Here is a 24,464-nt window from a genome sequence, read left to right as displayed (position 1 = left end):
AGATAAAGTGTAAGACAAAACAAACAAGGAAGGAAAGATCTATTGTGGCTCACATTTAGGGCACAATCCAACATGGCACAGAAGGCCTGGTAGCAGGGGTGTGAGGCCTGTGGTCAGAGGCACCCACAGTCTGGAAACACACCAAGGTGAATGCGTCTGCTTGGCTCATTTAATTTGTTTGGAGACGCCAGAACATGAATGTTGCTCCCCCACATTCAGGGTGAGTTTCCCATTTCAATTAATGCAACCTAGGAACTTTCCCAGACATGCCCAGACATCTGTCTCATAGGTGATTTTAGATCCTGGGAAGTTGATAATCAAGATGGATATCAAGGTAAAAGAGGCACTTGGAGTATGTACTGTGCCTGGAAAGTCCAAGATCGGGAAAACTAATCACAGTGGTAATACTCTCAGAACAGTGGATACTGTTAAATAACTAGGAAGAAGGCATTATAGCAATTACACAAGCTGCTTCACCTTGTCACCCAAATGATTTCGCACAAAATCCCTGCACTTAGTTTGTTTATATACACACACCTTGTCGTTTTTTTCATGTCTATCAACTTAGGTTAAAAAAAAATCAAAATTTTCCTGTTATGTCTCTTCAAAGGGATACCAGGAAGGATAATTTAAATTCCATGGGTGGAAACAGACGCTGTAGCAGCGCCAGTGGACCTCATCAGAGGTGCCTACTGCTAGGATTGAAGATATATGCATCCTGAGATCCAGTGTGTTCTCTTGTTAGTGTCTCCACCAAAACCAGTACTTGGACAGAACTAGTAAAATGTATCCACACATGTTTAAGGTAGCATTTCTCCTACTAGCAATAAAAGAAATATACTTTATGTCTGAGGGCACAGAAGTGACAAATTATACATATTGGTTCTAAGGACTATTGTAGAGTATTTAAAAACCAATGAGGCACACTTAAGGATAAATGAATATCAGGACGTGAGTGTTAAATATTTTCACAAGTCAATGTCCAGGAGCTAGGACCCATCTCATAAAGATAGAACTTTTAGTTAGTTCATAAACACAGATTTCACCCAACTTATAATGTTCAAAAGTTTTGCATGCACATAAATTCACTTCTGTACTTTAAATATTATAGAGCCAATTAAAATAACTTTATAAGAGTATTCTAATTATCAGTATTATTTTTTAATAAACTGAGCATCTTCAGAACTGATGGGGCATTATATCTTCCTTTACACCTTTACATTTTTGAAGGATCTATTGGGCAAAATACAATCATCACTTTGTGCCCAGTTTCGTGTGTAACAATGATCAGTAAGAAAAGGCATTACGGAGTGGGAGAGCAGAAAAAAGGCTTCCTATGTTAAGTCTGGGCGAGTTGAAAGTTATTGTGGCGTCCTAAATCAGGTTCTTGGTGGACACATTAAACCAAGCAGGCAGGGCCTGAAATCCACCCTCAGGATTACTTTTCACCGGCTGCAGTCTAATCCTTATAAAGCGACTAAATGAAGCGGTCTCCAGAATCCAACAGGAAGATAAAATCTGCTACAAACTCTCAGCTGTGATATGGAGAGCCTAAAGGGCGCTGGAGGCTCGGCCAGTTCCAGACCCGCCCCCTGCCTCCTTCCTGAGCCGTCTACTGGTCGTCACAAGACTGACAATGCTTCAAACCATTCCGCCGTCTCCTGCACCTCCTCTCTTTTCCGGCGAGCCGCAGCGTCTGTGCGTTTTCAGCGTGTTGACGTCACCGGTGGGTCCCGCCCTGCAGCCCCGCCCCAGCCCGGCGGGCCTGGACCGCGGAGCCGGGTCTGCAGGCCAGCGGGCGGCTCGCGCCGCAGAGGAGGTAGGCTGTTTTCCTGTAGCCCTGCTGGGCAAGTCGTAGAGGTTCGGGGCTCGCAGGACTCCCCGCGCCTGACCAGGGCCGTGCGACCTGTGGGTGCAAAAGCGGCGGAGTGCGGGAGGATCTTGGGCCCCGGGCCCACTCCCACACTCCAGGAGGCGGGCGGTCCAGCCTCCGGCGCAGTGCCATGCACCCTTGTTAAGACCGGGATGACAGGCGGTTGTCGGCTGGCAGGTTACTGTCAGTTACCAGCCTTGCGCCTGCATCCCCAAAAGCCCTGAGATAACAAAACGAAACGAAAATTAAAGCATGAGTCACGAATGTTTTAGCTCTCCGCTTTGCTCACTCATCCTCATTCTGCTTTTTTTTTTTTTTTTTTTTTTAAATCTCGGTATAGTTCTTTCTCTTCCTCTTTTGGTTGGAACATGAGTGGACATCGTGGAACTTTTCTTATTGTTCTCTTAATACGGCAGTTGTAAAGGCATTTGGCTCTTTTCATAGATGGAATCACCGGATCCATCACTTGACCCAAGACTAGATTGGGTAAGGTTAGTAAGATTGGACACAGTGACAGGTCTGACTTCTCAGTGCTCTAGAGTTTCTCCAGCATGTCCCGTCTGTTGTCTTTGTTTAAGGGTCCTAAACGGAATTCTCACCTTTGCTTCATCTGACCATCATCCTCTTCTAGAGCAGAATTGGATGAAAAAGAACAATTTTTATTGTGTAATGGCTGTATTTATGGATCAGTAAAGTGCTGGATAAACATGCCCGTGAAGGGACAGTGCATACTGTGCTTCCCTTTCTTTCCTGAAATCCATACATTTGTAATAATTTGTATTGTTAGGAAGAATACATTTTTCTTTGAAATCTTCCTGTTTCAAACATGGACCTTTAAAAGTTACATCATCAAATACACCAAAGAAAGGAAGTGAAAACTGCTCCAAGGACTAGTGATTATCATTTAGATTTATTCATTAGATAATTTATATGATGAATGTCTGTCTGTGCCATATGCTGTTTTGGGTGTTGGAAATTAAGGCTTGAACATTAGATAAGGCTCTGGCGCTCAAATTCCTTAAATTTTTGTGAAGATAGAATATATGTGCGAATAGAATCCTGGTTTTAGATAGGAGCGAATGCTAGACTATCAAGCAGTAGGATACGTTGGTGTGGCTGCGGTGTGATCCAGGAAAATGTCCCTGAAGAGGTGATGGTCTGATGAAACCTGAGTGTTTGGAGTGAGTCATGGGGAGATCAGGAAGTTGCCAGTTACAAGGCAGAGGCTGGGAAGGAAGAGGTGGCTTAGTGGCAGGGGAGTCTTATGGCTCTAAGAGGAAACAGTGGGCGAGTGGACCTTGGTTGGAGGTGGCGCTGTAAAAGGAACAGGAATCTGAGGCCTGAGAGGAAGGGCAGACTTTGAAGGTGCTCAGACTCTCAGCAGCTTTCTGTTTATTTTGATTATAAAGAATTCATTTTGTAGTTTTCTCTTTGGAGGTCCTCTTAATGAAGAATGGCCCTCTTTCCCCTAGTCCTGTATCCCACAGTTACTTTTCCTTTCCATTGTTGCTGTGTGCAAGACTCAAACACCCTGCATATCTTCAGCTCTAGCTTTTATCTCCTTACTTCTAGTTGTCAATCATTTCCAATACAGCCTTTTGTGTGTGTGTGTGTGTGTGTGTGTGTGTGTGTGTGTGTGTGTGTGTAGTTTTTTGAGACAGGGTTTCTTTGTAGTTTTGGAGCCCATCCTGAAACTAACTCTTGTAGACCAGGCTGGCCTCAAACTCACAGAGATCCTCCTGCCTCTGCCTCCCGAGTGATGGGATTAAAGGCGTGCACCTGCATCACTGCCTGGCTTTCTGTACAGTCTTTATCTGCTTTCCATTTAGAAAGCGCTGGCAGGCAGTCCTGCTCTGTCCAAACATATGCTACGAAAGTGTAACAGTAAGTAGGTTAACCTTTCCCATTAGAACTTGTATTAACAACTAAGGTTTGCTCTGTCTTTATTTAGTTCCTGCAGTTTTGCAGTTTTCTGGGCACGTTGCATGCATTCTGTTCTTTCAGATTTAACGCAAATGCGAAACTTCACCAGTGAAGAAAGCATTCACTAAGTCACCTCTGCTAGACTGCTGAGGTCATTAGCTTTACTCCAGTCCACTCCACATGCTCTCCCCTCTCCACCAGGCCTATAACAGGGTCTGCAGGTTGCTGATGTGTCACTGTAGAGCTCATGTAATGGGCCCTTTCCCTGGAGAAGGGGCTCTGGGACCAAGGTACGCAGTCTTGCCCACACTCAACGTGTACAGTGACCAAGCGTACCAAATGCTCACCTCCAGTATTTTATTGTGTTCTGTTTCCTTCTTGGAAATCCCTTAGCAAAGAGTGTCTGCCTATATCAAAGTACAGCATGTCAATATCTGGAATGCATTGTTCCTAAACTCGTAGAAGGCAGTTTAAAGGCTAGGACAGTGCTTTTCCTTGCACTAAAATATTCTTTTTAATTTTCTTCCCTTTTCCGAAGAAGTAGATGTTAGCACTTTACATGAGCCCTTCCTTTTTGTTAGGAGATTATTGCTTGTGAGTGACTCCCAGACAGTGGTACATATCGCTTGTGAGTGACTCCAGACAGTGGTACACAGGGCTTGCGAGAGGCTCCAAATACTGTGGTATATGATTGTAACACCATCTATATGCAAAGCTCTGGAAGGAGAAATCCCAAGCTGTATGCCAGCCTGGACAACTTACCAAGACTCTGTCTCCTGCTTACATAGATCTAATCTACATGGGAAGTAGAAAGTATAAAAAGACAAGATCTCCTGAGTAAATTGGGAGCATGGGGATCTTGGGGGAGGACTGAAGGGAGAAGGAAAGAGGCAGGGAGGGGAGCAGAGAAAAATATAGGACTCAATATATATCAATTTAAAAAAAAAGACTCTGTCTCCTGATTAAAATAATAAGGCAGGATTGTAGCTCAGGGAAAGAATACTTGAATAGCCTTGGATTCAGTCCACAGTATATCAGAAATTTTTAAATTCAAGTTTTAATTTCAGAGATAATTGAAAGAGATAAAAGTTGCTAATAGCTGGGCAGTGTTAACACACGCCTTTGATCCTAGCACTCGGAAGGCAGAGGCAGGTGGATCTCTGTGAGTTCAAGGCCAGTTTGGTCTACAAGAGCTAGAGCTAGTTCCAGGACAAGCTCCAAAACTACCAAGAAACCCTGTCTCAAAACAAACAAACAAACAAACAAACAGTTGCTAGTAGTTTGCCAACCTGATTTTATTCTTAGATATGAGGTAATATGGCAGATAGTTTGCTGGTTCATTGTTTCTGGTACCAAGTAGAGGTCTTCCCATGACTGAGGAAGTACTTGGATTAGCTCAGTGATGTAATTCTTCTCACGCTACTTTTAAAAAGTAGAAACCAGTTTATAAACTTTATGTGGTTGAGAAACCAGTTTGTTACCTGACTGAGAAATAGTGTAGTGTGGTCCTACAGTTTAAAAAGGGCCATTAGCTGTGTTTTCTTATTTGATGAAGTACATTAGGTTAATAACAATATTATAAAAATTAAAATCAGTAGTTTAATTTGCTTTCTGGCTACCCTTTTGACCTGTTATCATAATGGAAATTGAGTTTAATGACTTTAGACTAATATTAAGAGAATTGGCATCTTTCTTAAATGTCAGAAGATATTTACATTTATGCAAAAGAACTTTTTTGTACTTTAACCCAAAATAATCAAAACTGGATGTTTAGACAAGTCTCAGTGTTTGTAAGGATACTCCTGCATCCGGTGCCCATATTTTTAGAGATCTAGGTTGTCAAAACCAGAGCCCACATTGTAGGCATCCAGTGTGTGCCGCAAACGCGGATCCTGATGGCTTCAGTGCCACTGTCCATGCAGTGGCTTTTGCAGTGTGGAGCCCTTTAGCTTTATTTGTGCCATCTTATTGCTGGTAAGAGTTTCTTGGCTTTGTTTCCACAGAGCTGTCTTCCTGTTCCAGCTTGGGTCTGATTTCTGTAGTCTCCAGCCTGTCCCTTTTGAGAAACGTATATCTTTAGGTGTAAATGTTGACAACACATTGCTCCTGAAAAAGTCATGGTAAAATAGTTACAGTCATTAATATTGTTGATATAGCTGGAGAGCTGAGGTCCAGAGAGAGTGGCCTGGGGACTCTTGGCTACTTACCTGGGCCTGGTGAACACTGAATGCTTATGTTGAACTTTAGAACTCTGGGCAGGCTCTTTGCTCAGGACTTGCTGATGGTTTCCTATCTTTGTGAGCAGACTTACATATGGAAGGTAGTTCTTTTCCTATGAATGGAGAGCAAAGCCTCTGTTCTCACCCAGATCGTTGACTCTGGTTGTTGAAGTCTGGGGGATCTTCTTGGTCAGGAACTTAGTAGGGATGCTTTTGTCCTTTGAGTTTGAAAACTCTCTTCTGTTTTCTTTGGTTTCTCAGAGTCTCCCCCTCCCCCAAATGTTTTGTGACTAGTTCATCTTCACTTTATTAAATGCATGATTTGGCTCAGACCCTTTTAAGTAGAAGCAGTTACAGATTTCTGTATCCTGTGTCTCCCAGAATAATAGACTTTGAATATTGTTTATTGTTTATTATAGTATACTCTTATTTTTGTTTTAGAAAAATATATTCCATAATTCTTTGAATTAATCACTTCCTGTTTGTCAATTTGATGATGCAGAATCAGATAATTCCAGTAACATTTTTCTTTTTAAATGTATTTTAAATTTTTATTTTTAATCGTGCGCGCGTGTGTGTGTATGTGTGTGTGTGTGTGTGTGTGTGTGTGTGTGTGTGTGTGTGTGTGTAGGTGTAGGTATATGCACCTGTGAGTTCAGGCACCTGCAGAGTCCAAAAGAGAGCATCGGTTCCTCTGGAGCTGGAGTTGAAGTGCTTGTTAGCCACGCCCAGCAGCACTGAATTCAGGTCTTCTGCAAGGGCATTATGTGTTCTTAATTGCTGTGCTCCATTTCAGCTCGCGGTGAGAGCCTTCTGTTCCTGTACTGTTGTAAATTCATCAAAGGTACCAGCAGCTCTTGAAGTGTTAGGACTTTCTCCAGCACAGGTGAAATTACCAAGCCAGGACTTGCTTTGGCATTGTTGCTAATAATTAGTACAGAAGATTTTCTGTGTCAAGAGCTGTGTCATGGAGCTATGGGGCAAGGCTTTGTTATAGGACTAGCCTTTGCATTGTAGGAGGTCCACGGCCATCTCTGGTCTCTACCCATGGATAGACAGCCACACGGCAAATGCCCCAGGACTGGGAGCACATTCTACTCCCTAATGCCGTATCCCATAGGGAATCTCCGTTGTCTTTAATTCATTCTCCAAACCTTCCTCTAAGTTAGGTTGCAATATTATTGCCCCTATCTTGAAAAACATATATAAAAACATAAAAACAATGAGTAACTTGGCCAAGGTGGCAATGCTGGGATGTAAAATGAGGCAGTGCTCTTAATCTACTTTTAACCAACACAGCTTCTCTGACTTACTACTGTCATTAGTCTAAAGATCCTATAAATCAGAAGAAAAATTAAATGCCAGCAAGAGCCAGCTAATGCCTGAAGAAAACACTGTGGATGGAGAATATTGCCAGTTGCCTATTTTTCAAGAGAGACTAGAAACCTAGGGTGTTTCATTAGTGAAAATGTTCCTCTCTGCATATTGACAGTTGATTCCCTGTTTAGGAAGTGTGTAAGCCAGCAAGTAAACACAACCTCCACGGTTAGTCTGAGGACCTTTTGGAGGTACATGGTAGTGCTTTGCCGACCTAAGGGGCTGTGCACCCACTAAATGATGGAAGTCGGGTACATGCTGAGTGGGGGGCATTGTTTGGTGTTCCTTTAAGGTGAGGGAATGTGGACAGTAAAGCTGGTTGTCTACCATGCTCTGCCCCGAGTCTGCTGCTGGTGCATACTAAACTGCCCACTTTTAGCTGTGACAGGTATTGTTCATAACTTCCTCTTTCGTGACTTACACTCGCCCCAGTGTTTAAATAAACATCTCACGGGCTTTGAGAACACTTGGACTCTGGAATTGAGTGCTTCCATCCTGGAGAAATGAACCACAGCCGTACTTCACATTGTGGAGAGTCACTTACCTGGAATTCTTGTTTTCCTTTCTGTGAACAAGGAAGTTCTCTGCCAACGTTTTAGAAACACTGACCTCTTGGTGGCCTTTGGTGTTTGCCCTGCTCTTCCTGCTCTCCTCAGTCCAGCCTTATGGGCAAGGAGCATTCAGCCCCACGCTGTCTTTCACAGCTCTCTCTGATTGGTGCCACACTTCTGCTCCTGCCAAGGTTGTTTCCCTCGGCTCCCTCACCTGGGCTCCCCCGACAGAGGGTGACTCGCTGCTGCTAGACATGCTCGTGCTTCATCCACTTTAAGTTTCCACTTCATTGATGCTTTGAACAGCTTTTCAGGTCATTCGGAGCCACGTTTCTTCTAACGTTAGCCTTTGCTTGATGGCATTTCTGGTCATAAATGGCAGATTCTCAGCCTTCTTTCTATTATACCTGTTTTATTCTTTGTTTTCAAACTACTTGTATAACTTTTCATGAGACTAGAGACAGAGTCTTTTCCATCTGACTTTACCTCACAGCACCGGCACAATGTTGTGCATGCAGCTGGTGCAGTGAGTATGTCCTTCTGTTTGGTTGGTAGGTCCCAGACATACATGCAACCGGTGCAGTGTAGTGAGTATGCCTGTCTGTGTGGTTGGTAGGTCCCAGGCATACATGCAGCCGGTGCAGTAAGTATGTCCATCGGTGTGGCTGGTGTGTCCCAGACATACATACAGCAGGTGCAACATAAAACAAGAGAGCAGCCTGCCACGGTTTGCTAATACATACTTTAGAATGGGTGCATCTTGAGCACACTGTGATAAGTAAAAGAAGCATCACACAATATACCGCACTTCAGTCATACAAAATACTCAAAACAGATCGTGTTGTCAGGGCAGGGCAAAGGGGAGGAATAGGGAGCCGCTGTGTAATTGTTAGGAAATTTCCATTGGCAGTGCTGAAAACATTTTGGAACTAGAGGTGAAAATTATACAACATTGAGAATATGTTCAATACCTCTGGCTTGCACACTCAATTTTTATAATTTTATATTATGTAAAGTCCACCCCAATGTTTTAAAAACATTTAGCTCATTGTTTTGGAGTATGGAAAGCCATGGTCTGGCAATCCATAGCTCCGCCTCTAGCAAGGATCCCTGACTGTCGCAGCATAGCAGAGGAGTAGATAGGATAAAGCTCTGTGCAGAGATCACATGGTCAGACAGAAGACTCACGGCCCACAGCTTCTCTTTTGCACCCTCGTGCCTTTTCCAGAACCAACCAGTCCCCAGGGACTGCAGTAATGTATTTCTCCAGTGATCCAGTCTCCACCAGGCCCTGCCTCTTACTGCTTTCACCATCTGTTCCATGGCTCTCCACGTTGAAAACCAAGATGCTGGCACCTGAGCCTTTTCGGGAGGCCCTCAGAAGCCCTTGGGATCAGGAGAGTGTTTTGAGGAGGTGACAGACACATGAGCTTCCTTGAGCAGTGGGTAGGCTGTTGATAGTTAAGTTCTTGGCAGAATGGGCCTTCTAGGTGGGGCTGAGGTATGACAAAGGTGCAATGCCAAATGTGTAAGATCTACTCAGAGTTGTAAGCTCAGCTGGAGTGTTAGGCAAGGGAAACTTTGTTTCTGAGCAGAGGGAGGGAGGGGTGCTGGGCAGTTGGAAAGGCCAGGTTGTTGATTGAGTGCTGATTGAGAAGAGGTTGGGGAGAACTGATAGGGGCTGTTTTTCACTGGTGAGGATGCCAGCAGCAGAGTCAACCTTAGCATGTTTTTCTATTAGAGCTGTAAATAAGACCATTCTGATGGTTAGTGCCTATTCTTAGATATTTGAGAGTGTTTATAGATGGTGTGTATATGTTGGTAAGACCTTACTGATGGTTAGTGCCTATTCTTAGATATTTGGAAGTGTTTATAGATGGTGTGTATATGTTGGTAAGACCTTACTGATGGTTAGTGCCTATTCTTAGATATTTGAGAGTGTTTATAGATGGTGTGTATATGTTGGTAAGACCTTACTGATGGTTAGTGCCTATTCTTAGATATTTGGAAGTGTTTATAGGTGATGTGTATATGTTGGTAAGATCTTACTGATGGTTATCGACTATTCTTAGATATTTGGAAGTGTTTATAGGTGATGTGTATATGTTGGTAAGATCTTACTGATGGTTATCGACTATTCTTAGATATTTGGGAGTGTTTATAGATGATGTGTATATGTCAGGATCTTTGTTTAGTCACAAAATTTTGATTTTGTAATTGCTTATTTCTAAAATTACAAGATTAAACTTTCTGAGAATGTTGCTACTTTAAAGTCTTTACAGGCACCTAGTAAGGTTTTAGAGGTTGTGCTACAGTCTGGCATGGTGGAGCATGCTTGTCATTCCTGCACTAGGATTCTTGGAGTAAAGTTAGAAGGTTCAAGGTTATCCTCTGATGCATAGGAGGCTCGAAGCCAACCTGAGCTACAAGAGACCCTGTATCAGAATGAATGAGAAAGGGGACAGAATGGAGGAAGGGAAGCAAGGAGGTGTTTTCAGCTCACTGCTTTCTTGGAATCTCAGCCTGGAGTTGCATTGCATCTCTGGCATTGTTTGTTCTTTTATGTGATTCCATTTTCTGAAGCACAAATTAGCCTGATAAAGATAATCTTGGAAATTGTACCTGATTCTTGTCATTTGAAGACCTAGTTTCTGTGTAAGTGTGAAAAAAAATCTAATGAAGAAAAGAGAAAGTAATACTTTAAAAAAAAATCTAGGTATCAGTTTAAATCTAGTTATCTAGGTATTTCAAGATTGATATCTCTAGCTCACATTCACTACTATTGCAACTGCACGTATTTATCTGTGGAAGAGATTAGAAGATTATTTTTGGAGCTGTGGCCATTGTGTGTGCAAATTGCATTGTAGGAAATAACACATGCCACTTCTGTCTGTAAATACTTTGTCAGAGATGGAAATGGCTCATCCTTTTATTGACATGCTCTCGTTGGTAAGGTGATCTCAAGTGACTTCAGGGAAATTTGATATTGTGCATTCCCAAGTATTTTTCCTTGAGGACTTCTTACGTTAGAGACACCAAAGATGCAGTGGATTGATTTGCTGTAAGTTAGAGTGAAAGACATGCTCAGCAGTTCTTATTGCACCTTCCAGAGAGAGAGTCCTATGATGTTAAAAAAGAGACTTTTAGAGTGGCTGACTACTTACTAGGCTGCTTCTTGGAATTAAGCTGTTGTTTATATGTATTAGAAAAGATAGGTTGGGAACCATGAAGACTATGTGGTAAACCCAGTCCCAATTCTGGTCTTTGAGATGCAAGATAATTACTACAGGAGGTTCAATTTTTAAAGCAATGCTTTTTATTATTTGAGGATTTCATACAATGTATTTTGATCATCTTCATCCCCTTTCCCAACTTTTCTCAGATCCTCCCACTTCCCTCCCTAGCTTCTTGCCCCTGACCTTCAACATGATCCCTTTGTGATGGCCGACTACTCCTGAGTGTGAGGCCTGCCCTGGAGTGTGGTTGATATAGCAAATATCACTCCATTAAAGAAAATGAATTTTCTTTCTCTGAAAAGTAATCAGATGCTAAAAGATCATCAAATAAGGATGGGATCGCATGCCCACATCCCTCCTCTAACCTGAGATTTTATCTAGATTAAGCTTGTGTGGGATTTGTGCATATTTTCACTATCACTGAGAGTTTATATTTGTATCATTCCTCTTCTGTCTGGAAAGACTTTCCTTGAAGTTACCAGCTTTGTTCTTAAAGTCTTCCTGCTCTTTTTTCCATAATGATCCCCCAAGCCTTGAGAGGAAGGATGAGATAGAGACGTCACATTTAGGGATTGTGTTGGTTTGTTTCTGTAACTTGTCACATGATGGAGTCACCTGGAAAGAGGGAACCTTATCTGAGAAAATGCCTTCATCAGATTGCCCTGTAGACATGTCTGTGGAACATTTTCTTAGTTGATGACTGATGTGGGAAGGCCTAGTCCACTGTGTGTGATACCAACCTTGGGCAGGTGGACCAGGGAGGTATAAGAAAGGTAGCTGAGTGTAAATTTGGAGAACAAGCCAGTCATAAGTAGTGTTCCTCCATGCCTTCTGCCTCAGATCTTACCTTTAGGTTCATGCTTGGCTCTTGACCTGTCCTTCCAGGGAATTGTAAGATGAAATAAACCCTTTTCCACAAGTTGCTTTCGGTCATGGTGTTTATCACAACAAATTAAGGGGCCGGAGAGATGGCTCTATGATTAAGAATTCATGCTGTTCTTCCAAATGACCTGGATTCAATTCCCAGTATAGTCTCATGGTTATTTAACAACCCCACCTGTAACTCCAGCTTCTGGAGGTGATCAGATGTGTCTGGCCTCAGTGTGCACCTGCACTTATATTCACATACCCATACACAGATCCACACACCTGCTTTAAAAGATAAATCTAAGAAAACAAACTAAGATTGGGCCGAACACTCAGTAGTCTCTTAGTCTCTGCACGTCAGTTAATTCTGAGTATCTCTGCATTAATTGCCATCTGATGCATGAAGAAGCTTCTGATGAAGGTTGAGCAGTGCATTGATCTGTGGCCATTGCAATGAATCATCAGGGGGCATTTTTGTACCATCTCTGTTATTGCAAGGAGGAACCGCTTGTTCATCTCGGCCGCCCAGAACTGAAATAATCACACAGAAACTGTATTAATTAAATCAATGCTTGGCCCATTAGCTCTAGCTTCTTATTGGCTAACTCTTACATCTTAATTTAACCTATGTCTGTTTATCTGTATATCACCATGAGGTCATGGCCTACCAGCGAAGTTTCAGCATGTCTACTTCTGGCAGCAGATCTATGGCGTCTCCTGACTCGGCCCTCCTTTCTCCTAGCATTCAGTCCAGTCCTGTCCACCTACCTAAGTTCTACCCTATAAACAGGCTAAGGTAGTTTCTTTATTCATTAATGGTAATCACAGCACACAGAGGAGGCTCCCACATCACTCTGTTTAGCAAAATAATAACAGGGAATCTTTTAGCTTCTAGTTCCCTCTATCCTGTGTTGGCCCAGTGATATATGTATCTAGCCAGTATCTCTTCCCTGAACTTGCTCATGGCTTACTTTTATTTGGATCTGAATAAATATCCTCTACTTTATGCATCCACACAGAGTGGATGTTCTGTCCCCATCTGTCCTCCCTGTCTTTTCCCTCTCAGTACACAGCAGTTCTTTTATGTTCCCTCTGGTTCTCATTTCAGTCCATCCTTCATGTCCAACCGCCAGATGCTCTGGGGTTGGCGTGAGAATCAGTTTTTACCACCTCTACTGCCATGGCCTAGTCTCCTAACTCCATACGTTTTCTTCTGAGTTACTGCCATACTGTATCTGCTGAGAGGACCCTGGATTCTGCTTTTCTTCACGGTGTACGTACTTAGTATACACACTAGTCATAATTGGCTTCTGGAGAACCCCTTCTGTCTTACTTGGAGAGGAAGTCTTCATAGTGGTACCTGTGGTCCCACATGCCCATGCCTTGTTTCCCTTCCCAGTTCTCATCCCCTTGTGCTATCTCACATGCTTCAGCTGCTCTGACTTGTTGGCCACACTTCTTCCTGGGTGGCCAGCCACACCCAGGGCCTTTCCTCTACCTATCTTCATCCTGATACCTGCCAGGTACTTCTCTTTTATTCTAGTATTGCTAGGTGAACTTATCAGTGATGTCATCATGACCAGTTTCAGATCACAATGTTCTCAAACCCTTATGTTTTCCTTGTATCTAAGTCCTTCCTGTGTAGGCTATGGTCTGGGCTTGTTAGTCACTGAAATCCAGTGTTCAGAGGATGGCCCTCTGGAGCTCTGGTATGCAAATGTATTTGAGGAATGGGTGAGGTGTCCTTGAAAACATTTGGATTTTTCATTCATTATCTCTCTGAAATTTATAGTACAGATTTGTATTTTGGTTCTCAGTTTAGGCCTATCTCATAAATGATGAAAATACTATCACATTCTTATCTAGTCTTTGTATCTTAATATTTACCTCAGCATATTTTTTAACTAAAAGTTCAGTAATATTTTTAATATTGCTAAAGGAATATTTTGTGGTCAATTATATTTATATGTACCGTCTGTAGAACAGTGTAGATACAGTAACTCCATCCTCAAAGGTGCTTTCAGCCTATATGTTGTGGAACTACTCTGAGATAGTTTGTATGTATGATGATGCTTAGCCTCTGGGCTTCAACATGTGTATCCTCTAAGAATGAGGACATTCCATGTCATAAGTTCAAAATGCTGATCAATTCTGCAACTTGCTTTTGTAGCCTTTCCTTTTATAATTGTTCTTAAAACATTTTCTTTAAAACTCATAAAAATGTGTGTGTGTGTATGTGTGTGTGTGTGTGTGTGTGTGTGTGTGTGTGTGTGTGTGTGTAGGATCACCATGCTCTAGTGTGCATGTGGAGTCAGAAGACAACTTTGTGGAGCCTCTTCTCCCTCTACCTTTCTGAGGACCCTGGTGACTGAACTCAGGCTGTCGTGCTTGGACTGCACGTGGCTTCATCCGCTGAGCCACCTCACAGACCTGGTTGTTTTGAAAATTGTCATTTGAGCCAGGTCTTTCGTCACTTTTTATGTCTGCTCTTTATGTCCTTTTCATTTTGAAGAGTATTCACACTGCTGCCTTTACTGTTTTGTTTGTTTTGTTGACTGGTTTTTTTTTTTGGCCTGTGATTAATTACTTCCTTATAATTGATTGCTTCCTTATAACTACGTTCAGGTTAAACATTTATAGTGGGGAGTATGCTGTAATGTTTATTGCAACACAATAAATGATATCATGTGAGCTTGTTCCAGTATCAGTCCAGGTGCTGACTGCCAGGTCTCCCCTCTATAAAGGCGTATTGTCCCTCAACAGAGCTGAACTTAATCAAGGGGTAATACTTTGAAACTCTCTCTCATACGTTTAATACTTGTTAGCATATGCTTATGTTTCTTGCCTAAAGAACACCTGCACTGAAAATTATAAACCGGCTTTCTAATTTTCTTCCTCCTATATGTTTATCTGATCTCCTGTCTACTCTTAGCTGTTTTTACAGTAGAGCCACATCTACTAAGGTTTAGGGGTTTTTTCAAGCATGAATTCCAACCAAGCTGTTATTAGTCACACTTCCATCAGTGTTCACACTGTCTCCAATTGAACAATAGGTGGTCTTTCAAGACAGCTGCACAAAATCTTTTTAAATAGTCATGAGATTGTTTTTTGTATTTTCTAAGAAATCTGTATTATAAAAGAGATTGTAAAAAAAGTGTTTACAAACTTTAATAGATGCATAGAAATTCGTTGGTATTTCAGTTGGCATACAAAATACTGGATTATATTATTACACCTTCATACATTGTTGATCTTCCTCTCCCAGCCCTTCTTGCAGCTCCTGATGCCAAACTCATGGTTTGCATTCTTCATGCTTATGTTTGGGCCCATTCTCCTTCTTGAATTAGTTTTTTTTTTACATGATATAAGTTAGAGGTTGAAATTTGTTTTGTCCAGTTTCATATGCTTGTCCTAGCATACTTTTCTGAAAACAAACTTCATTTCTTTATTCCATTGCTTTGATATCTTCATCAACAGTCAAATGCCAATATATATATGTGCATCTATATGGGACCCAACTATATCTCATGATCTATTCATTTATCCTTAACATAGTGGCATACTGTTCTGATTGCTGAAGCTTTATGGAAAACCTTTAAGAGACACAGCCTTCTAGTTTGGTTCTATTTCAGGATTGCCTTAGACATTCTCATCTTTGCATTTTTTTATAAAAAAAACTTAAAAAATTTTTCTTTTATTTTTTTGAGATTATATCCCTTCCCTTTTCTACCTGTAAACCTTCCCTTCTTGCTCTTTTTCCAAATTTATGATTTTTTCATTAGTTTTTGTTATATATGTTTATATATACATATTTCTAGATACATAAACATATATATATATATATATTTCTAAATACATAAACACAACCCGCTCAGTCTGTATAATATTATTTGTATGTATGTTTTGGATACCCAGTTGCTGTACTATTCCCTGGGGAAGATTAGTCTCCTGCTCTCAACAGTCTTTAGTTTCCTGTATTTCTTTGTGTAAAGAAAGTCCTCATGGTCTTTCCCATCCATGCTCTCCATGTTGACATGTCCATTGTTATTGCCCTTGTTAGCCTCAAGGTAGTCAGAGTCATGAGACTATGACTGTAGCTTCTTACATTCATGGGGGACACCATCTCACAGCAATTCCTTGATCCTCAGCCTCCTACAATCTTTCTTGCCCCTCTTTAGCATTGGTCCCTGAGAGTGTTTTGTATCCACTGGGACTGGGCCCACAACTCTGCATTTTAACTGGTTGTGGGTTTCAGCAGTGGTCTCCATCTGTTGCAAAGAGATGTTTCCTTGGTTAGGGGTGCACTTGTCTGCTGAAGTTGTGGCTCTGTCAGATAGGATCGCCATGTTTAACGCGTATATCAGCAGAGTAACCTGGGGGAAAATAGAGATGCTCACATGGTTTTGCTGTCCCCTGAATCATAGCCATTAGAAATTGACATTCGTCATTTACCCTGTTCACAGTTTACAGACATTGACACTGTCTCTTCATGTCTCAGCCAGATCAGATCTCCCTTGAGAAGAAACCATTAGCCCTTTCTAGGGAAAAAAAAAAAAGAGTGCAATAAAGCAAAGCAAATATTTCAACTTTGTAGACCATAGATTTTCTTCTGCAGATGTCAGTACATATAGAATAGCAGAATTCTAGTAAAACTTTCAGAAATGTGATTTGGCTGACTTAATGTGAGCAAAAATAGCTAGTACAGAGACTTTAAACGTGTGGGTATGGTCTGCCTTGTCTCTTATGTTCCTCCATCTTTTATGACAAGAAAATGATTATGGTTTATGTGGTCTAAGGACATGGCAGACAGGGCAGACCTAGCCCTAACGTAGTGTGAAATCAAGGTGTGTGAGGCAGGGTTGCTTAGCTGTGAATTTGAAGACCTGTGAACTTCAGAGTGAATAAAGGTTGTTTTAAGTTTTATATAATTAACCTGCCCAGCCAGCCAGTAGTAGGATGTTTTGACCCAACTGACATGGAAAATAGGCAAATACTTTCAAATTTTAAAGCATTGCTTTCTTTTTACAACACGCTGAAGTTGATTCCTTACAGATTCTTAGAATATTTTTGCTGATTTGCCGATTCCAAGGAGAAAAGTAACCCAAACACTGTGAGCTGGTATCACCCAGTTTGGAGGAACACGAAAGAGGGCTGTGGAGATTCTTGGCCGATTCTGTTCCGAATTCTAACAGCATGACATGTGGTTTTAGTTTTAAACAAACTGTGTACAAAGTACATTTGAAAACTGAGGCAAAAGGAAAAGGAGAAAAATAAAATCTCCTCACTTGTATATCAGATTTTCTAGAATCAGATATATCATGAATACATCTTTTAAGAAATTAATTTTATAGTCATGTATATACATATGTATGTGCTTCATTTAGCATTAGAGTTTTATTACAGTTATTATAATTTAAGCACTGTCCTAACTCATAAAGACTTGATAAAGGATCCCTGTGAATCAGTCTTCCATGTCTATTCTAGGAATATCCTTTTCTGCTTGTTCCTTTTATTAAATAGCAGGTTAATTTCTGATTGAAACTATTACAGATATTTATTTTATAATTAGAAATTTTGTTGAAAGGCTACACATACATGTACATCAATGTAAAACAAGTGAACACAGGGTCAAAAGGTAGAACTTAACCAAGTTCCCTAGACACACTCCTGCTTTGAGCCTCCAGTCACGATGCCTTGCTCTTCCTTCAAGGCAACTACTAACTGACCTCCAGTACAGTAGATTAGCTTTCGATTAAATGTCTGTGATTTGGTTAATTTCTATAACCAAAGTTATACTATATAGCAAGTTACTATACTATAACTATATTATAGCAAGAAGTATATTGTAAGATACCAGTTCATATTATTAAATTGCTTTTTTAAAAAAAAACAGTGTTATATCATGTCAGCATGCGATACAAATGTATGGAGAGACGTTTGTGCCTGAGCGTAGGAAAGTGGAGAGCAGCCACAGGTGGAAGGGGAGAGAATGCGGGAAGGGAGTAAGACGGAATGAGACCACACTGCCGGGGGAATCTTAGCAATCTGTTTAAGTTCTGTTTCTTCCTAAAAATGATCTTGGCCTGAATGCTGCCTGCCAGTCATGTGACAATTAGAAAGTGAGCATATGAATTTGGACACAAGTACCACCCAGCTTTCTGTCCACATTCATGGTCAAAGCAAAACATGAGTATCAGCGGGGCCTAAAGCACGAGCGTAGTCCTTCCCTGGATGGGAAGCTGGGATGCCCGACAGTGCAGCCACCCACTGTTTCCATTCCGTGACCTCACCCCATCTTTGAGGACTCTCCTCATTTAGATGACTCCTCTGCAGTCTGATTCTAGAATGAGGCACTCCAGGTCTTGGGGAACCCCTATATAGAATCATAACTTATGTAATTATCAATCTGGTGTTTGTATAGTGCTTAACTTTGGGGGATATAAATCCTACCTTCCTAGGAAGAGGCCCAGAAAACATACTTGTTTATGAAAAGGTGATGCGGAAATGCCAAATTTAATGATGTCTCTATGGTAGGAAACAATTCCTCACAGGGAACTATGTTATAGTTAGTTTCTGTGTGCTGCTTTCACATCTGGCCCATGGATGATAACAAGACCATGGGGTTTATCCACTGTGTGACACGAGAGCTGGCTCCGGGGTCCGGAAAATGCTTTGGCATTTGTACCTAATACCCCGTCTTCACCATGTCCTACTGTAAACTTGTTTTCTTCTTTCTTGACATTCTTTTCTAAAGCAGCCACTTAGTAATATGGAGTACAAGTGTTGCTTCTTATTTTACTTCCTCTCTTCTTTTCTCTCCAAACATACGTGTCTGATGACAAAGCACTGGGGTTCAGTTAGACTGAATCTCCCAGGGGTGAGGGTAGCATACTAGTATGACACCAGTATGGGTTTAATATGGATTTTCTCTTTTGTCCTCTACAGGTTGCCTCTCACTAGGGATGGTGGAGTTGAATGGAGACTCCTTCAGTCCTCCTCCAGGATGAACCACCTGCCAGAAGACATGGAGCGTGCTCTGACCGGGAGCCAGAGCTCACACGCGTCTCTGCGTGACGTCCATTCCATCAACCCCGCGCAGCTCATGGCTAGGATTGAGTCCTATGAAGGAAGGGAGAGGAAGGGGATCTCTGACGTCAGGAGGACTTTCTGCCTCTTCGTCACCTTTGACCTCTTATTTGTAACGTTACTGTGGATAATAGAGCTAAATGTAAGTTGTTTTGCTCATAATAACTTCTTATTTCCAGAGATATAAAAATTTACATTTTTGCCTCACCCTTTTTGTCTTATTTAGTGAATTCCATCTTTTTTCAAATGATGCAGTGTGACCTGGCTCCAGCTGACTTAATCTTTTCTTTTTAGTGTTAGTGTAAACATACCTGGTGAACTTCAAATTCACTTCCCCTGGGATTATGAAATTTGAATTCCTGGTGCTTGTCTTAGTAGTAGAGAGCTGGAAGCCGCACAGCCTGTAGCACAGATTCGGCTGTCTGTCTCTAGGAAGCTTCGCTAGGACACAGCTCTGCTCGTTGTGCAGAGGCTTGTTTATCTATGTCTGTATTCTGCTTGAGTAGCTGAGGAAAACCTGGCTCAAAAGGCAAAAATGACTATTTGCTGGGCCTTAAACCAGATCTTCATCTTAAGACCAAATCAAAATGTTGGGCGTGGAGAGATGGTTGAGTGGTTAGGAGCACTGACTGCTCCTCCAGAGGACCCAGGTTCTATTCTAAGCACCAACGTGATGGCTCACATATCTATTAACACCAGTCCCAGGGGATCCAATGCCCTCTTCTGGCCTCTAAGGGCACTAGGCAAACACATGGTGCAAAAACATATATTCTGGAAACAAAATACTCATATACGTAAGATAATTTTTAATATTAAAATATAAGTATAAAATGCTTCTGAAATATGCATTCTTTATTATGTCTGCTTTTTAATTCACTTGTTTAAGATTTTGCAAAAGAGATCACTTCTTCATATTTTATTAAACAAGTTCTAGAATAATTTGGAGAACTATGCAATTATGCCACCCATTAATTATCAAATATAAATATGCAAATTTTAACATATATTGTTTTAAATTCTCTAGTCATACATTAATAAAATTAAAACAATCAGGTGAAAGTTATTGTACTACCACACTTGTCTAAACTAGATGCTGTTATTCTTAAAGCCTTGGGTCTGGGTGCTTGTGTCGCCTACTCCTAACCCAAGCCTTCTGGAAGATAACGCCTCTGTGCACACACCGTCTCGCTTATTTGCCAGTGGTTCATTTCATTCCTCCCATTCTGGTCTCCTGCTTTCACACCGGAACAGACTACAACTTACCTTAAGACCGCTATAGTAGTATTCCTTCTGTATAAACTGATTAGTTTTCTGTATCCTCTTGGAGATTGTGAGAACCTATTGTGCTGGTATCAGTGTAACTGTCACCATTATTCGGTCTGTCCTGCCACTGTCTGAATCTGTGTGTTGTGATTCTTTGTTGTTGTTGTCTTTTACACACTGGTAAACTCCTAAAGACAGACACTGTTTTACTTTCTGAAGTTTTTCCTGTATCTGAAGCAATGCCGGCATGCAGTAGGTTCCTGGCAGATACTTTGTGAATGAGTGAAGATCGCTGTAGCAGTGGTGAGCAGCTGGATTAAGCTAAAGGCAGGTTGGCAGCAAGCGCACAGTCAGAAGCGGTGGCAGACTTGCTGAAAGTCCATTTGTATCCACCCCAGTGTTTAAGACCACTTGTTAATGGAACCCAGAACAGTATAGGCACACTGTCCCTTACCCAAGGTGTTTGGGCTCAGAAGTGCTTCAGACTCCAGATTTTGAGGGTATTAGAATATTTACATAGATATAACAGAATATCTTGGGAATAAGACCCCCATGTAACAACAAATTTACTTATTTATACTTTATTCACATAGTCTGATGACCAGGTTCCACCCTTTAATGGACATGAAGTTGAACTGAAACTCTTCACATGAGGTCAGGTGTGTAAATTCCCATTTGCAGGATGTGTGTACTTAGACAACCTCGGGTTTAGAAGCAGTTTAGTTTTCAGATGTGTGGATAAGGATGCTCGGTTTTTTCTAGACAGATGATTGGAAAGAGATATGAACTATAACTGGTCTTCCTGAGAACCCTGAGCCAAAGATTGTTAAATGAGAGTTTAAAGTACAAGTTTGGATTACAGACATAAATGGTAAGAATTCTGCTTGTAGGCAGCAGAGAGTCAAGATAAAGTGCACCTGGATAGCAAAGAGAAGCTTTTCCCCCTGACCAGTGTGCACCCAGGAAACAGAGGCAGGAGGGAGATGTCCATGCTTGAGAACCTTCTTTGCTTAGGCTGCTGGAAGTAACTATTCTTTCAATATTCTGGGCGGCAACTTTCTGTAGTTTGCAGAGCACAGCGTGAGGTTAGGTGTCTACTTGCATGTGACTTCTCTTTTCTTCTACGCTTCACGTGTGCGGATCAGTAGCCCGTTAGGTCTATAGCTGATCAGTACTTGTCACTCAGAGCCCTAAACGCCTCAAGAGTTGTAAGGCACAGACTAGTGGTCATGCTTTGCCTCTATTTCTTTAGCAAATGCAAGTCAGTGGGATAGCTAAGCCCCTGCCCTTTTCTTTGTGCTTATTTCTATTCCAAGTTGAACAATTTTGGAATCTTGTGAAACAGTTCTTCATTAATTCCCCCTCTTACCCAGCTGCCCGTTTAATTGTTCTATCCTTTTTTCAGACTCTCTGTCCTTAAGACTGCATTTGTAATCAGAAATTCATACTGACCAGCTGAGCCACAGCTCAGGGCTGTAGAGAGCCAGCCTGGGCTGCATAAATGGCCTGGAATATGTCTCCTACTTGATTATTACCTTAAATATTGCTCTGCATAGTTTGATCTGTATAATTCTTTGTTTGACCATTTTAAAATTCATTTTGGTAGTATGAATAACAAATAAAAAGTTTATCCTGTTGGATTTTATTGTCCTCATTCACTATAACTGTGTTATACATGATTGTAGATCAAATCTGTTCCTTTTTTTGATACAAGAAAATCTATGAGTGTCAAATTTTTAAATGTCAAGAGCAAATTAAAGCAAAACTAGCCACAGAAAATGTTGGCAGACATGACCTGTGTCATGGCAACTGGCCTTGGGGATGGTTACTATGAGAGTAGGGTCCCTGGCTCTTCCCAGAAATCTGTGAAGACAAATCAAATTGATAGTTTTTTTTTGTTTGTTTCATCTTTGAACATTTCTGGGTTCCTGGGAGATCTGCAGGGAGTATATAGAAACCTTCTATTTAGTCTCACTCACTTCTCTCCTCCTTTGGCTTCTCCTAGGTGAATGGAGGCATCGAGAACACACTGAAGAGGGAAGTGATTCATTATGACTACTACTCTTCTTACTTTGATATATTTGTGAGTACTTTTATATCTTAATCCAGATATAATAAAACGGACACCAAGAGGCGAGGTCCCTTGAAATAGGCCGTAAATGTGGTCTGTTTCTCCTGTGAGCACGGACCCTGGATCACCTGCCCACTCAGTGTCCTCTGTCTCTCTAAGAAGTTGATGGCACAAGAAGAGACAAGGTAGATGAGCGACAAGAAAAGCCAGCAGCGGGAGGCTCCCCACACTTAGCCTCCCCTAGCTGGGGTAGACACACTGAAAGGCCCTGGTCCCAGGGAGGAAGAACTAGTCCCTCTCTCTTTTTTTCCATCTTCCTATTTATATTGATAATAAGGACTTGATTTTGAAACCTTGGCCAGAAGGATCTAGGGCCGCAGTTCCACACTTCCACGTGATGGTCTGGTAGCCATGACTCTCGGGGCTGCCCACAGCTGAGTCAGAAAACGATAGTAAATTGTAACTTTTCTTACCGTTTCCCCCTCAGCTTCTGGCAGTGTTTCGATTTAAAGTGCTGATACTTGGATATGCTGTGTGCAGACTACGCCATTGGTGGGCAATAGCGGTGAGTGTGTGGCATGGTGGGTCATTTCCAGGTCTGGTGGCCAGGCTGCTCATAGCAGACTTTATTGAGAGGAGACAGGATCTTAATGAGCTCTAATTTTATCAGTTTTTTCTAAATCCCCTTCTTCCCTCACTTTAGAAGGTTTAATTTGCAGACCTTGTTGCAGTAAAGACAGTTGGTTCAGTTACTGGCATGGTCTGTAGTGAGCAGTCTAGAGACCAAGGAGGACACACCAGCCAGGCTTCTCCTCCTCCCTCTCAGCTTTCAGATAAAAATGGAGGGCAGCGCTTTCAGCTGAGATGTGAGGAAAATGCCTTGCTTTTGATGATACCCCCCGCCCTCAATCCCCACCCGATGGTCTATATTAGTTACTTTTAGCACTGAACTAATTAAATCAGTGTAAGTAATTGCTATATCGACGTAAGCAACTTGAGAAGGGGAAGAGTTTCTTTGCTCACAGTGTGAGGTGGGAAGGCATACATGGAGTGTGAAGCCGCTGGTCACGTGGCATCCGTGGTCAGGAAGCAGAGAGATGGATGCTGGTACTCAGCTGACCCCAGCCCCTGGAACGCTGTTGCCACCATTCAGGGTTGGTCTTCCCCCTTGCTTTAAACCCCTCTGGAAACACCATGACAGACATGCTCAGAGCTTTATCTGCTAAGTGATTGTAAGCCCCAACATGTCTTAGACATGCCAACCAACTGTCAAAGAGGAGAAGGCCATTGTCATTCATTTCCTTTTGTTCCTCAGGTTTCTCCAGACCAGCAGACCACCTCACAAGTCTCTTCCCTGCCTCTAGCACAGAGACAGGGCACATTCTTTTCATTCTCAGTTAGTACAAAGAAGCTGAACGTTAGAGTCAGTTGGTTGTCCGCATCATTTTCACCATGTCTGTGGGTGTCCTGAGTGATGCTCATTCCTGTCCACAAAGCTAGTGAGGCAGGTGGGGGACAGGTGCAGAGCTGTTGAGCTCCTTAAACTAGAGGGTGCTCAGGAGCAAGGTGAAATCCGGCAGTAACAGTCTTCACGGGGCTGGTGTGCGTGGAAGCAATAGTCGTCCAGGATGGCTCTGCCTGTGCCGCCTTCCACACCACAGGGTGCAGGGCAGACTTGCTGTCACTTGGAGTCTCATTTCCAGGACGTAGCTGACCATTTGTTTTAGCAAGTCCGAATCCTGTCTCTTCTGCTATAACATGGTGGTTTTGATTATTATACCTTTTCATTTTGCCAGAACATTCTGCATTTGAGACATTCAGTTACAGAGGCTCCATGTAGAGTCATGTTTGCCAGACTGCCCATCTCGGCATTTCTTATGGAAGAGATTTGCACGGACTTGTGCAGGGCGTCACAATAAAGCACCTGCTTTCGTTTTCAGATAGATTTCCGCTTAGATTCAAATGGTACTGTGTTTCATCTCAGATAGTATAAATAAG

The 24,464-nt window shown here is 41.9% G+C and overlaps 1 protein-coding gene across 2 annotated transcripts in view; it reads left to right on the top strand.

The window, feature by feature from the left end:
* Positions 1–1,737: 1,737 nt before the first annotated feature.
* The window catches only part of Stard3nl (STARD3 N-terminal like), a 36,660-nt gene continuing 13,933 nt past the window's right edge, over positions 1,738–24,464 (top strand). For both annotated transcript variants that reach the window (XM_048461015.3, XM_048461016.3), the window contains exons 1-4: positions 1,738–1,819; positions 18,992–19,274; positions 22,401–22,478; positions 22,954–23,031. In XM_048461015.3, the coding sequence (XP_048316972.1) occupies positions 19,050–19,274; positions 22,401–22,478; positions 22,954–23,031 (381 nt within the window). In that variant the 5' untranslated portion in view covers positions 1,738–1,819; positions 18,992–19,049. The remainder of the gene's footprint in view (positions 1,820–18,991; positions 19,275–22,400; positions 22,479–22,953; positions 23,032–24,464) is intronic.

The sequence above is a fragment of the Myodes glareolus genome, chromosome 14 (genome assembly GCF_982192425.1).
Source record: "Myodes glareolus chromosome 14, mMyoGla1.1, whole genome shotgun sequence".
Classification (NCBI taxonomy): domain Eukaryota; kingdom Metazoa; phylum Chordata; class Mammalia; order Rodentia; family Cricetidae; genus Myodes; species Myodes glareolus.
This window is presented reverse-complemented; position numbering and strand designations above follow the sequence as displayed.